The sequence below is a fragment of the Lepidochelys kempii genome, chromosome 2 (genome assembly GCF_965140265.1).
Source record: "Lepidochelys kempii isolate rLepKem1 chromosome 2, rLepKem1.hap2, whole genome shotgun sequence".
Taxonomy (NCBI): Eukaryota; Metazoa; Chordata; order Testudines; family Cheloniidae; genus Lepidochelys; species Lepidochelys kempii.
Window position 1 is genome coordinate 167,725,482 of NC_133257.1, and position 16,184 is coordinate 167,741,665.

General features: G+C 40.2%; 1 protein-coding gene across 2 annotated transcripts in view; it reads left to right on the forward strand.

Moving 5' to 3' along the window:
* Positions 1–16,184, forward strand: part of DDC (dopa decarboxylase) — a 116,926-nt gene that overhangs the window by 59,599 nt on the left and 41,143 nt on the right. For both annotated transcript variants that reach the window (XM_073332727.1, XM_073332726.1), the window contains 3 exons: positions 4,774–4,840; positions 8,893–8,987; positions 13,304–13,371. In XM_073332727.1, coding sequence (XP_073188828.1) covers positions 4,774–4,840; positions 8,893–8,987; positions 13,304–13,371 — 230 coding nt within the window. The remainder of the gene's footprint in view (positions 1–4,773; positions 4,841–8,892; positions 8,988–13,303; positions 13,372–16,184) is intronic.

Consider the following 16,184-nt stretch of genomic DNA (forward strand, 5'->3'; position numbering starts at 1 on the left):
TCTAGCCGAAACCGCTCTGCTGAGTGATGATTTACAGGATATGCACAAACAGAGACGTGGTATCCAGACCACTTTGGATGGCGATCGTATCAGAACTAGCCTGCTGGAGGTGCCAGCTTTCAGATGAGTTGCAAAGCTGAGGTCTTGACTGCAAATGACCATCAAAAATTGTAGATTTCACAAGAGTAATGGTACTAGTGCCATGCCCTGGCCGAATGCGAGTTTGTCTAGCTGAATTCCCCCTGCACTTTCAGTTGGACAGGGCATCTTTGCTTTCTGCCTAGAAGGTGGCACTGCAATGTGCTACATTCCACTCCAGAAGTAGCTGTATTACAAAGACAGGCACAGTTATAATCATTGTTAACTATTTTATTAATACAGATCCCAATATGATGAGCTTAGTACAGAGGGAGGGGGGGGTGCAGGGGGATGGATAGCTAAATTAATAGCTCTCTAGTTTAGCAACTTCATGGTAGTGATTTTGAATTGAGTGTATAATATCCTGAGGTTTTTTTTGTTTTTTTTTTAAATGGGTCTTGTATTTGCAGTAAAATGATAAGAAGTTTAGTATTCAAAACTCTGTGTCAGGTCTGAAATCACCTTGTGGGCTCCTTTCACCCCTCCAGAATTTTCGAAGCTGGGATAAACCAAGCTGAATTTAGCTCAATGTGCATTGTTTGTGTGTTAACATGCATAAATATGACACAGAGATCACTGATAATCAATTCTTAAAGTATGTCACATGCCTTAGTTTATTTAAATTAAATGAGCTTTCTTGGTTATTCTTATTAAGTCCATTGCATTAACCAATAATCTCACTACTTTGATACCTCTGTAGGTTTTGTATGATAAACCCTATTCCTTTATTGATTCTCATAAAATGTACATAGCTGACGTCTATAAATGCAAGTAGGCAGATACTAGCTGTGGGCAGAGCAATCCCCCTTGTGTATTCCCCAGTCTCCTGGAGTTGTGGACGCAGTGCTCCCTGAGGTTTATAATACAAACCTGCAGGGCATTATAAATATTTGTGCAGGTTCAGGTTATGTATTCAGGAAAGTACTACACAAGGTGACTGACGCAAGTATTTGGCTGCTTTACATCAGAGCAAGGGCTGTGTTATATTTACACAACATGATCTGAAAAGGATAATGCCTTGGGCTCTTCGGAGCTCTCAGTTCCATTTCTGAGATGCAGCCTGTCCCCTGTCCCCTGCACAAATGTGATTATGCTGTTGTAATATGGGTTACAAATTGGGTTAGATTCATGGTTTAGTACTGATGCAGGGTAATGAGACCCTGAAGAGAGCAGATGCTGTTACTTTAAGTAGTTTCTGGGGATTAATGCAGGTGGCTTTGGGGTTCATGTACCTACAGAAAAAACATTAAAATTATTTAAACAGCTGAGCCATTCTTTATGGAACAAGTCATTATTCAAACAACTGAGCATATGTATTGAATGTATACAATCTCTGATTATAATGGCACATTCCTTAATGTGATTATAGAGAGCATGTTTGTAGCTTAGTGTAATCATATTATGGTGCTGACACCAGTACACCGTATCTTTCAGCTGGCTGAATTGAGCTCAGCAATAATCTTGCTTACCTTTATTGTCCCTCACTAACCACTGACACCTCTATTGCACCCTCTTGGTGAAGTCCAGCAACCTAATTATAATACATACGTACAAAGAAGCAGAGTTATGACTGCGTGTGCCACGGTAATTTGGGGATTTCCTGACTTGGGTCCTTAACTGTTGAACCCGAACTCTGTAATCATCATTCTTTACAACCAACTTGTGCCCATGCACCGACACAGCCCCGTTTTCGTAAGGGTGGTCTCTCTTTGTTAGTGCCCAATTTGCACCTGCACAATTTGCATCCCTATTTTTGTAACTATAGTTCAACTGAAGGTGCCGAACTGGTACCTGCACCTCTTCCAGACTGTAGGAGCAAATCAAATAGCCAGCAATGCAAATATTCTAGTTCATTTTCAGTTCATCTGTGGGTACAAGATCTGGGTTCATACTACACCAGTAAAATAGAGACCAAGCCTCAACCCTTTTTAAAATGTACCCCATTAAAGGCAGGGGTTCATACCCGAGATGCTTCAACCTAAAGAGGGATTGCAAACAGGGACCGGAGTGCTACAACCACCCTGTCTTTCTCATATTTCCGAATGAGATATGGGACCCAGGGTGGTCCCAATATGGAAAGGTGATGGTGATATGGATAAATAAGAACTCTTACTTTTGGTATACAATTTTATCTCGATGTGTCAATAAATCCCCATATCAATGTGTTTGCCAGATCCTTTGTTTTCAGAACCACATTTGTTTCCAAACATGGTTCACAATAGTTAGATTGAAAAGACCTGTTAGATAAGCCCTGCCAAATTTTAATCATCCATTTGCCTGTAGCAATTCTTTTATGGTTGACTATTCTTATAATTATCATTGTCATGACCGGGTTGAGGGAATAAGTTCTGTGCCTGGTCTGGTGATTTTTCATGGTTTTATGAGGCTGCATGAAGTCATGCAAGGGGAGGATATGGCCCCCTTAGAGGACTGTATTACTAGGTATAATTAGGTTGGCCATTGCCACGATATCTGAGCACTTCCCATAAAACATAAACACAACAAAAATCTCTTTTCTAGCCGTACCAGCAGGAATGAACATTAACGTTATTGTTGGAGATACATATAATATGGATGCAGATGTGTCTTGAGATGACTATTGCCCTGTGTTTTTAAAAGCCTACTCATAACGTAGTATTTGGTCTTCTTTCTTTCAAGCTTTGATGAGCAGTGCAATAGTTACCAAAATTGACATTTGAAGTTCTGTTGCTGACCTCTCAGTTAGTATGAAAGCTAAGCAAATATTTCCCATCAAAATTTGATGAACAGTGAATGGCCTTTTTTTCTGCAAGTCATTTGAAGTTTTCCATTTAAAAAAATAAATTTAACAGAATGAAATTTTTCCTTTTTTAGGAGAAAAGACACCTAGGCTTTAATATGTCTAACTAATATGTGTTAAAGTATACACTGCTTGGTCTACACTACAGTCTTTAAAGGTTTTAGAATGTGTTTCCTAATGCCTGATAACAAACCTGTAAATCTTAGTCTATCCAGAGCCTAAATGAGAGGAGACTGAGGCTCGAGGTATAAATCCAATTGCAAATCTACTTAACAGCAAACTTAAAACTACTCAATATGGATGGATATGCCACTGTATGTTTATTTTAGTAATGGGAAGTTTTGGAAGGTCTCATCAGATTAACACCTAAAATGTAGGCTGCTTCTCCTTACATTAACCTTTTAAAGTCTGCAAATTGAAATCCTGCCAGATTTCCTTTACTTCCCGTTTCAAGTTAGGCTATTCTTTCAGTATTCTGGCCTTTCTCATTACATTTTACCACTTAGTTTCCTGTCCCAGGCAGAAACAGGAAGGTAGGAGGCATGGGTAATTTGTGGGTGGGGGAATAACCAGACTCTTTCAGACTTCAAAAAATGTTGGAATGTGTTATGGGCAAAAGTTCATTAGTTTGGTTCTTTTTTATCTTTCCGTAGTTTGCATCTATATGTCTATTACTCCCGAGGTGGATTACGAGGTGATGATTAAATGTGCATGTTCTATTGATAGATATTTTTATTAGAGTACATGCACATTTCACACTGTGATGACATGTTGGTAAATTTGTGAGAGCATAAATTGGTGTAATTTATTGACCAATGCAAGCCAGAAGGACGAGGTTGTAGAAGGGAATCAACCAATAGTAAGAAGGATGGTCTTTGGCTTAAGGCACTGGACTGGGATTCAAGACATTTGGGTTCCGTTCCTGGACCTGTCACAGACTTCCTGTGAGACCTGAGAATAATGAATCACTTTGGGCCTTAATTCTCCAGCTACAAAGTAGGAATAATAATACTTCCTTTGTCTACCATATATATTTAGACTGTAAACTCTACAGTGCACAGACTGTCTCTCACCATGTGTGTGTATATGCAGCACCTAGCACAAAGGGGCCCTCATTTTCATTGGGGTTTCTATATGTTTATATAGATCAGAATAACAGTAATATACAAGATAAACCAGCCCCCATACTTTAGCTTACACTGTCCTGTTGGTTGCTTTTACTCCACATTGTCACTCCTCCTTAGGGGAAGTTAAAACAACTTACATTCACCCACTTATATCTTCTTGCTAATGTGAAACTTCCTCCATTATTTACATCACATCTGCATTGGCCCATTGTGTTCATAGTGCTGCGGACAGTTTAGAAGAGAGAGACGCACACGTATAGGGAAGAGTCAGGGAAACTGAGTCTGAGTGTTTAGTATGACCCTGGAAGAGAAGAGCCTGTGAGAAAATCACCAGCCTGTGATATTAGCAGTAATTTATCCTTAAACCACATTCTGAGCTCCGTTATACCAGCATAAATCAGAATGAATTTCTTTCACTGCAGTAGAGCTATTATCGATTGACACCTGCGTAGCTGAAATTAGTGTTTGGAGAAATATGTGGAATCAAAATCCTTGGTGCAAACTCCCATAAACTCTGGAACCATCTTGCATCCAGAACGGCACACTGCAGTTCAGTTATTGGGTAGGTATTGATTAGAAGGCTGTAATTGTGTGTGGGTATTCAGAAGTCCTAAATCACCAGAGTTCTTTCTATTCCTTGAGGTCTTTGCGGCTTGCTGTTTCTCAGTTGGTAATTGTCTTTGCTGGAAAATTTGATTTTAAAGTTTTGCCTTTTGTTTTTCTCTTCAGTTTTGTGCAACACTCGGAACCACACCTTGTTGCTCCTTTGACAGACTGTTAGAACTGGGTCCTATTTGTAAGTCATTCCCTGCTGCTTCTCTCTAAAATTTAAATATAAGTTACAGTCTTTTGTTTCAGAGTAACAGCCGTGTTAGTCTGTATTCGCAAAAAGAAAAGGAGGACCTGTGGCACCTTAGAGACGAACCGATTTATTTGAGCATAAGCTTTCATGAGCTACAGCTCACTTCAGTCTCTTGTTGATTCTTTTCCTGGGTGTTATGCAGTGTCGGTGTCCAAATGCAGTAATTCTGTCTATAAATCTTTCACTTACAGTTGTTTTCCAACATTGCTTCAAGCAGCAAACTTGTATTTTTAGGCCAGATCACTAATGGGTAAGAAAGATAGCCATAGCTTCAAAGTTTTTTTTTTAAAAACCCTCCTTTGTGGCAACATATTTTAGGACCGCAAAATGCTTTCATGCTTGACTTTGTGGCTCCTTTCTTTGGTCTGTTCTGCATGGGTCAGAAAAGCTCTACCTGAAGCAGATTGAAAAAAAGCTGAACTCTGTGTCCTTCCATGTGCCCCTCTATCACTTTGCATCAGTCAGGACACACAGGTGAATGAGGTGAGATACAAGGATGGATTTAAGTGGCAGGCCGCAATTTTAGTAACTTATCACTGTTATCTGTCCTGTCTCCCATATACCAGGTATTTACATGGGTCCACTGCAGGGCTCCCACCAGATAGCCAATAACTAGGGGTAGACCTTCCTCAGCCTACCTCTAAGGTTCAGCTCACTCTCCTAAATCCTCTCACACTGCCTCCTGTGAGGCGAACACAGCATACCAAAAGAAGGACCTCATTCCTCAAAAACTTCGTCTCCCCTTTTCCCAAGGCCTAAGGTCCACCAGTGAAATCACAGATCTATTTCACTCCTGGAAGCTGGCTCTTTTGGCCTCTTATTTGCACCAGCCACAAGTTGCAACAAGCTAAACAGTCACACAAGTTATTGTTATTAAATTCTAAGTTCTAGTCTATTGAGCCTTGACTACACCTTCATAATGCTGTGAGGTCAGCAAAAAATCCTACCAGGCCTCTGCCAATTTAGCCCAATGGAAAAATTCCTTCCTGATCCCCAAAACAAGGGGGTGATCAAACCTGCAGCATCCTAATAAACACAGCTCCTATAATACAGGGAGGGAGGATGAGGCACTAAAAATGGAGCAAGAGGCTCCAAAAACTTCAGTCCAGGATTTAAATTAACAGTATTGCCAATATCAGGAGATCAAAAGTCATGAGTCAGACCCCCCCCAAAATCATGAGATTGGCCCCAAAGTCATGAGCCTTTTTAAAGAAAAAGATTCTATTGTCTGTCTTTTGAGTTTCTTTACTCTCCCTGCCTGACCTCAGCATCTGCAAAACAATTGATTGGATAAAATGAGCTTGGCCCTTGCTGCAGGAGCTCTTACTCCCCTGTTTGTTCATCCCCTGCCCACTAATTAATCCTGACCACAAGTTTCCCCCTCAGTTCAGCCCCCAACAGCCCTACCACCTCAGTTTACACACCCTCCCCCAGCCCAGACTCAGTTTAGTTTCCCCAGCCCCCATCAATTCAGCCCTTGCATCGGTCTCCATCCCCATGGTACGGCCCTACCCTCCAAGTATCACCTCTGTTCCTCCTGGGGCTCTTGCCCGCCCTGCTCCCAGGCCTGGAGGGCTGCAGCAGGGTCCCCACTCCCCTTTCCCAGGATGTGGTGCAGATCTAGAGGCTCTTCACGCCCTCTACTCCTTCCCAGGCTGGGTGCTTCAGTGGGGAGGAGAGGAGCAGATGCACCTTCCTGTCCATATTTCTCACAGGAGGGGAAGGGGAAGAGGGAGTGAAGTTATTCTCAGCTGCTAGGGTCTTTCCTCTCTCCTCACCATCCGCATAGGAAGTAGGGTTAGGGTTAGGGTTCCAGCTGTGTGGAGTTTCTTGCATCATCTCAAGACAGGATCCGACACCCTCTGAAATCCCTTCACTTGTGATAAAATCATAAGAGTTGGCAATACTGGATTAATGAAAGAGGGGAGTAAGGAGCCCCGTGGCTCCCATCTTCTTCTGGCTGGCCAATGGGAGGCAGAGAGCTCATAGAGCAGGGGCCATCCCTGCATTCCTCCAGCATGTGCTCTCCCCCCTTTCCCTCAGGGACTGTCCCCCTCCCTACAGGGCCACTCAAGTTTTCCACCATTGGATGGTGTGGATGGCATTTTTTGTCTCTTTGCTTCCCGCCACTATAGAGATGAAAGAAGTAAAAAGCAAAGGGACAGAAGTATTTTCCTTTCCCCTCCTCCCACTTACCCACTAGGGCTAGAGCAGGAGAGGTTGCACTGACTAGATTGAGCCATTGACTCCTATTGCAAGATTGTTACCTGACAAATTATGAACAGCTTTGGCCTTGAACACGTGCTCACTGCATAATGAGAGTGACATACAGGTATAGAGTACACTTGGGGTAGCAATATGCCTAGAACAAACTTTTTGTAGTTATAAAAAGCCCTGAATGCTTTGATGGTTGCAATTTTTCATTTCACTATTTTGGGCATCTTCAAAGAAGTTTTGGGGGCACAGGGACATTGTATGAAAATCCAGAACTGTCCTGGTAAAACTAGGATGAGATTTAATCTGTTGTGAATTCATCTTGGGGGGGGGGGGGGGGGACAGAAAGTGCATGTTGTCCTGTTTGAACTCTTGAGTTGTAGTAATTTGTTTCTGTGTATGCAGTACAAACAGACTTCAGGGCTTCAATCTGTTCCTTATCCTGCTCCCCTAGGCTGTTTGTCATCGTTGGCTTAACAGCTAGCCATGAATATGCTGTTCAGGAAATTGCCTGCTGACTCAATATCGTAAAATAGGGACACATCACATTAGGGGTAGAACAACAAGCTGTAAATGTGGAGCTTTTTAAAATCACTTTTGGTGAAATTGCCCTTGTGCAGAGGGGTCCAGCCCAAGACTAGTGTGCTGCTTGAAGCACAAGCCTTTGTCCTGGCCCCTCTGCACAGGGGTGAACTTCCCCCTCAGTGTACATATGTATAAGTCATAAAATGAGGGACACACCCAGAGCCTGGTGAAGTCAGTGCAAAGCAACAATAATAATCTCAAACATTTGTTCCGATAAAAGCTGAGTATTAACTTTGAGGGGATACACAATTTTTAATGTGTTTTTTGCAAATATTTATGCAAATGAATTTTAGTTCATTTAGTTTAGTTTACAAGAATCCAAGTACTTGTGTAACTAATCTTTGCACGTGTATACTGATTTGAATGTGTGTGTGTGTGTGTGTTTATATAATGTAAAAAAATATGCACCAGAAGTGTTTGGTGGCTATTGTGACAGATTTTGTCGGCTTGTTTCAATGTCGTCCAGTCAGGGACCAGAAATATTACCATATGATTTACTGTCAATGAACAGTCGCATAGTGTGAACAGTGAGATCCATATTCTGAAATATTTTTGCAAAAACAACTTATTGAATAATTTAAGGTAACAGATTTGTAATACACCAAAGTTTGCTCAGGGGTAAGAACAAAGTTTATTCATAGTTTAATATCCCAAAATAAATTGGATGCTGTAAATAGTTTGTTCACTGTGTTAGGTCCCTGGAAACTCATGTCATATAAAAATGTATCATCTTGGAGCTCTCTCTATTGCTAAAAGGGGCCAGCAAAATTAAAACTCGTGTTGCTATTCCAGTTACAAATATTGAGAGCTTTCTTTATAGAAATTAATGAATGTCACTAGTTTTTTTTAAAGAATACATATTTTTAAGCATTCTGAATTGATCATAAATTGAGATTGTGTATTGCAAGTTACTAGTAAATGGAGTGTCTAAGGGCTCAATCCTGTTAATAGAACTGTGGAGATGGGAAGGGTCTGTGTGCATGGATTCTTTAGCAGAACAGAGGCCTATGTGATGTGACCTCTTAGAGCTCTGTCCTAATTGAATTGATAAAATATGAATGGCAAAGAAAAAACAAAATTGCAGGGACTGCAAATCCCCTCTAGTCACTTGGTCTAATGCAAATTAAGAAAAAGTTTTAAAGAAAAAAGCTGTCTTTGCTTATTTAATTGCCTTCATTTTTTTCCAGGCAATAAGGAGAATATCTGGATGCATGTTGATGCAGCATATGCAGGGAGTGCTTTCATCTGCCCTGAATTCCGACATCTTCTAAATGGCGTGGAGGTTTGTGATGCTCCCCGGGGTATTTAGGGTTGTGTGGCACCTCAGCACCACCTACCCTTAGTGTGAAACAGTCTTGTCTGTGCCTGCTGTGCATTAGCTCCCTGAAAAGAACAACCTCTAGCAGTAAAAGCCTTCCTGGCCCCCCGCAGGCCTCGCTCTCTTTGTACAAGAAGTGGTAGGCACACACCAACTCCTGAATACTCAGAGTGTTCCCTGAAGTTTCCAGCCCCTTATCCACTGGACGGCTCACAGTATTGCCAGAGCTGCTGTTCCCACAGGACAGGACATACCAGCTTGTAAGATTCAACTGAGGACCATCACTTTGTTTAACATAGGGGAGGGTGTGTGTAAAAAATGTATACATCTAGGAATAGAGAATATAGGGCAGTCTTACAGGATGGGGGACTCTATCCTGGGAAGCAGTGACTCTGAAAAAGATTTGAGGGTCGTGGAGGATAATCAGCTGAACAAGAGTTCCCAGTGTGACTCTGTGGCCAAAAGAGCTAATGAGATCCTGGGGAATCTCGCATAGGAGCAGAAGGTTATTTTACCTCTGTATTTGGCACTGGTGTGACCGCTGCTGGAATACTGTATAGTGTGTCCAGTTCTGGTGCCCACAATTCAAGAAGGACATTGATAAATTGGAGAGGGTTCAGAAAAGAGTCATGAGAATTATTTTGGGGAAGTTCTATGGCCTGTGTTATACAGGTGGTCAGACTAGATGATCACAATGGTCCCTTCTGGCCTTAAAATCTATGAATATTGGAAACAAATGGTTACGTGGAAAACAAAATCATAACATGCTTTCTAGACACTAAATGTGACTAACAAGTAACTTTAATCTAAAGCTGTTTATCTCACCCAAAGTTCTTTCCAGCGTACACCCCTTTTTTTCTTTAATATGGAGATATACCTATCTCATAGAACTGGAAGGGATCTTGAAAAGTCATTGAGTTGAGTCAAGTCCCCTGCCTTCACTTCAGGACCAAGTACCATCCCTTATTTTTGCCCCAGATCCCTCAAGGATTGAACTCATAACCCTGGGTTTAGCAGGCAATGCTCAAACCACTGAACTATCCTTGCCCCCGCGCCCCCACCTTTCATGAATCAAAAGTGCTATCCTCTTACTTCCTCAGAAAAGGCTGCCAGGGCATCCCTTTTCTCCCTCCCCAAATATATTCAAGTAAATATTTGATATGTACCTCAAGGTAAGGTTCTCTCCCCTGCTGTGTTCACTGTCCTGTTAGTTCTGTCTTACAATCCTTCATTTGCATTCAGTTCAGACTGGAGATCGGAGACCCACTGTAAACAAGATAAGACTCAATTTAGTTGTAAACAAATAGATGGAGAGACATCTCAGTCTGACAGCAAATCTGTTTTTCACTCTTCCTTGTGTCTAATACCTTGATACAGAGCTTAAGAACCTGTTTTCAGTGTATATCCATAACTCCTTACATAGTCCTGTACATACATTTCACAATTATATTGATGACGAATGTGACACTGGCTTTCATTTCAAACCTCACATAAAATTCTTTAGTCAACCAGAATGTACATCGTAGAATCAGGAGATTCCTGCAACCCTCCTACACACTCTCTTGTCAGTTGGCATTAAGAGGTTCTTGGGTCACAAAAAGTGAACAATATTTTTTGTCTTTTAAAACCAAAAAGAAAGGCTCCATAGATTCTTAAACCTCTACTTTCCTGTGACTGTAACCCAGAATTCATGCTTGATCAAGATGTTGCACTTCTGTACAAAATATCGATAGTGATGGGTAGAAACCAAACTTTGTATAAGTCTGGCCATGCTGGCGAAGAGGATTTCCTTCCTCTGGCACTGTGAAAAGATATTGGAGGGGGCACCATATGTTTGTGTGTTTTACCACGAGCCCTTGCACTCAGCCAGTCTAGTCCTTGTCCCCATCCCACAATGATCCCCAAATCAGCAGAAACGACTCCAAGAGGACCTGGGAGTTGCTCCTTTCCGCAGTTTGAATCTTGATCAGGACTTCTTTTAAGTACCAAGTAGGGCAGATTATATCAAAATGTTGGACTGTTGATTCAGTCCACTATCGAAACAGGGGTCAACTGTTAAATTCAATCCAGATCTCCCCTAAATTTAGAGAAAGGGCTGTATGTCCAGTGTTTTGGTTTGGGCTCATCTTAGTCATCATTCAATAAGTTTGTCCTACAGGCTAAGCTACAAAAGGCAGCAACCTAAACTCATAACTATGTTCTTAGGCACATTTGGGAGGAATTTGTTTAAATAAGGTCACATTAAAAGATTTGAGAACCATTGATCCACGTTTGATATGCTCCTCCTGGGAGTGAATCCCCACAGCTGCTTTTAGAGCATAAAATTTGAGCAAAAATGCAGAGTTGAACACAGACAAACTTGCTCCACAGAGAAGCAAAACTTAGCTATGCCAACTCTCACAATTTTATCATCTCAAAAATGGCTTTCGTTTCGTCATGGTTACCATGGTAGAGAATATTTTAACATCCTAATTCTATAAAGTTTAAAAAATATAACAACCACTATCTCACCTGTTTTGAAAGTAAGACATAGAAGTATTACTATATTCCACCTAAGGGACATATACTGTAGGGTTGCCAACCCTTCAGGATTGTCCTGGAGTCTCCAGAAATTGAAGATTCATCTTTAATTAAAGATTGTCATTTGATGAAACCTCCAGGAATACGTCCAACCAAAACTGGCAACCCTACATATAAGGCCAGACTGTGGCTGTGTCTATAACAGACAGCGTTTAATATTTGAAAATGAGTCAGTTGAAATTTCTTCCAATAACTCTCAGGTTCTTTTTTCTTTTCCTCTTACTGAGTCACTTGGCACCTAGTTGCTCAGATAAGGGTGCTGCAATTTCCTGATGCTCCCCTCACACCATCAGATAAGTCCTTGTCTTCCACATCAGTGGAGAAAATATCTGTTTGGTAAAGACAGAAATTTAAACAGAGCAGCTCTGACAGACTAATAAAGGAGGAGGAAAAACTAACAAACAAAGCATTTCTCTCTCATTCTCTTTTTTTATCAGCAAATGAAGCTTGCTGTAATTTCCTGTGTGGGTTTTATTAATTATTTTTATTGGTTCCTGTAGGAAATGAATCAACATCCATTGCACAGCCAGCATCTGTCAGTGTAGCAACTATTCAACAACTCTGAATAGATTCCCTACCTCAGATATTAGAAAGATAAAAAACTTCTCCAACATGAGCAACCACTGCCCTTTCACCAAAGATGAGGAAGTTAATGAGAAACAAATGTGAAAAGATAGCTATTAGGTGGCGACTGGTGCTTCAAGATCCCCACTTCTCCTTTGTGTCCCTGATATTCAACATCAATGGCTGCCATAGTACCTAAACTAGAAAACTTTCAACACAAATGTCCTTCATGCCTTTCACAGTATGGGAAGCTTCTATCCTGAATACATGTCGTGCGAAGTTGATATTGTCAAAAATGTAATGTATAGCCATGCATTCTGTGTGGAACTGGTTGAAAGTGGGTTTTTTTGTATAAATTTAGTTTAGATGAGAAATGACTCTTTGACTAAAAGAAAAAAATTTAGGGAAAAATTATTTTTGACCACCTTTAATTCTGTGTTTAGACGGACTGAAACACAATTCTAGATCAAAATCTATTACCTGTGTGTGTGTGCGTGCACATATAAAATATATGTGTATGTTTATAATATTAATTTCTCACTCAGTGAAATCTAGGAACTCTTGAGTAGAAAATGGGTTAAAAACCAAAACTTGGGATGTCTTTTGTTTATAATGAGATTTTTTTTGTTTACATTGAGATGATGTTTATATAAGATATATATTAAAATAAAGTTCAAAACATCTATATTAAAAGCACATTATCAATTGCATAAGTCAAACATTCAAGATTTAGGAGATGCCAGAAGTTAGGTTGTCCAAGCACCCTGAATTCTGCTCCCTTGTGTGTATGCATAATGGCTCTGATTCAGCAAAGTGTACTTAAGCATATGTACAATTTTGAGCAAGCATGTAGTCCTGCTGACCCCTGAAGGCTTACATGAGGCTTACGTGGTAGATATTCCTTTTGCTGGTCCTCTGTGCAGGAGAAATTTCACCCAGCATGCACATATAATTCTCATTCACTTTAGATGGAGCTACATTAGGTATTATCTTTAAAGCCACTTTTCAGGAAAACATTTAGTTTGTTTTAGTGCTATCCTGAATCTGGGTGCAATTGGCAAAATTTACAGTGCTTTTATAACTTGAGGACTCTGACCCATATTTTTTCTAATTCTTCTTTTTTTTAACCCTGTCAGTTTGCAGATTCATTTAACTTTAACCCTCACAAATGGCTCCTAGTGAATTTTGACTGCTCTGCTATGTGGTAAGTAATACAGGATATATAAGGTTGTCAGAAATAGTGACCTTTATGGTGAAGCACACTCTTTCTAAACAAGAAAAGGAGTACTTGTGGCACCTTAGCTCAAATAAATTGGTTAGTCTCTAAGGTGCCACAAGTACTCCTTTTCTTTTTGCGAATACAGACTAACACGGCAGCTACTCTGAAATCTTTCTAAACACTTATTCCCTTTTTCACATAGATATATGGAGTTTTGTGTAGTGTTTGCCTGAGTGAATGATTCATAGTAGCATGATAAATTATTTGACTGAGGGGGTAGAAAACCAGAGATGGGTCTGAGCCCTGAAGTTTGGAGCTAGACATGAAAATTCAGGGATTCAGATCTATTCCATTTTGTGCCCATCATTTAAAGAAATGAATTGCACATTACACCAAGCTTCTTTCTCTAATTTGATATGGTCTCTCTGAGTCTTGACTGCACACTTTAAAGGCCTTTGTTTATAGAGTCTGGACTTTAGTAGATTCAGAGCGAAGTGATTCAAAAAAAGCCTTTGTAAATGTTTTTCAATGATTTTTATTATTCATGTGTGAGGAGCAAGACTACATTTTGTGTTCCAAAGAGGTGCCACAGAGAAACCTGCAGGTACATCGGGAACACAAAGCAAAATGGCCTAAAGGAAACAATCATCATCACAAGGAGAATAATAATAAGCAGAATAATAAAAAAATTCTCATAACAAATAGTCCCATAGCTAGGACTTAGAGTTTCCCAACAAAACTAAGTGTACTGCCAGCATCTTGTAGTCACCCACCATCTGATTATATTGATTACCAAAAAGAGCTGCTCAGGAAATGGTAAATATTTTCCATGAAAAATTTCAAAAGAAAGTTTTTTTAAAAAAATCATTTTTTAAAATAGTTCAGTTTTCAAAAACTGGGTGGTGGTGGGGGGGAATGCCTTTCCGTTTTTTGTTGAAAAACTAAAATTTTCATTTTGGAAAAAAGGCTATTTTTCATTTTAAAAAAATCAAATGAAAATTTTGGAACAGTCCTAATTATCAATACTTTCCCTCTCTCTTATCTTCAGCATTACTAATGTGTAAAAACATGAGACTTATGTGCCTATGGCTTCATCCCTAGTTACAAATGTACATAACACCATGTAATAGGATTTTTTCAGCTATTAGGTTAGGGTTGCTAACTCTAAACTGTCCAGATCAGTGTCCTACTGCACATGTACTTCTTTTTGGTAGGTATCAGTAGGTTATTATGATTATTCATTACTGTAGCACCTAGGAACCCTCATCATGAACTAGGACCCCCACTGTACTAGATGCTGTGCAAATGCAGAACAGAAACAGTCCCTGTTTCTCATGTTCTGATTCTGCTTCATTCTTACTGGTAGTCACATCTCAATAAAGAGTATTTTGTGGTTTAGAACAAAGCCCCTAGAGTGTAATTATCTCATGATGGGATGTGTGTCTCTGTGTAGACATTAGACGGGAGAAGGGCGGAATTCATTTTCTTGCTTCCCATTCAACTCCCTTTCATGATTCAGAGAACCAAGTGTCCAAGAAGCCACTGATGGAAGTGAGGAAATGAACCATCATACTCTTGGCTTTCTTTCTCAATTCAGTTCTCATAAATTAACGAGCCTTTTATGGCAACAAAAAGTAATAAGAAACTCAGTAGCTGGATTTATGAGCAGTTAGAGCAAACACTTTTCGTTTCTTTGAAAGGAAAGTAGTGTAAATCACAAAATAACTACTGAGTGGTGCAATATCTAGACATTGTTAGAGTATGAATTTGCTCTTCCTTGCACGGACATAAATCTATGGGGTTACAACAATGTAAAACTGGTGTAAGTCAGAGGAGACTCAGGCCTTTAAGAGGAGATTTTCAAAGGCACAAACAGCAGTAAGATGCGTCATTTACAGTTGTGCCTTGGAAAATCTCCCCCTTAATCCCTTCCCCTCATAATTCTGTGAAGCCAAGGTAAAAATATATAAAAACAATTACAAACTCATTTTTTGAATTGTATTGCCCCTACTCTGCCAAAGCCCAGACATTTAAAAATCTGTTTATATGTGTGTATGCGCAATTGCAAAAAATAACCTTAAAAGAATTCACTCAAAATTCCGGGCAACCTTAACTTCGTAAAGACCAGATTCTCTTCATTTTGAATTCTTTACTTGGCAACTTTAACATTTTGAATGTAGTTTTTTAAACCGAATTTACCAGGGTTTGTGGTGGCGGTTTATCATGACACACAAATTCTATGATGTAGAACAACTTTCTAGACAGCACTCGAACAGTAAACTCACATTTTGTGTGTTGGTTTGTGCATAACCCTATGGAATGAGGTAGGGTTCTTCCTAGACTCCAGAGGCATATAGTCTCAGGCCCTGAGGTAGTTTGCAATTCACTGTGGATGGATAAACTATATCTATTTAGTTCTCAGTCCACAAAGCAAGGTCCCTATAAATCTTGTCCAAACCTGGGTGCTTAAAGTTAGACACATTAATCCTAGTTTAGACCCCTAAATAAAAGTAGCCTGACTTTCACACGAGTAAAAACCTGCAGTTCCTGTTGAAGTTAATGGGTGCTCAGAAGCTCTGACAATCAGGCCCCTTTTAGTCAGGTGCCTAAAATTTGGATTTACATGCATAATTTCACGCACCCTCCTTTCCTCCAACCTGGGTCTCTGGAGCTGCCTCCAGGGGAAGTAGGAAATGGAACTGCCATCTCATGGGCTTCCACATGAGGGTGGGAGCCACCTCTGTTGGGCTCAGGCAGGGTCAGGCTTAGTTCAACCCACTTCTCCCTATTCCTGCGGC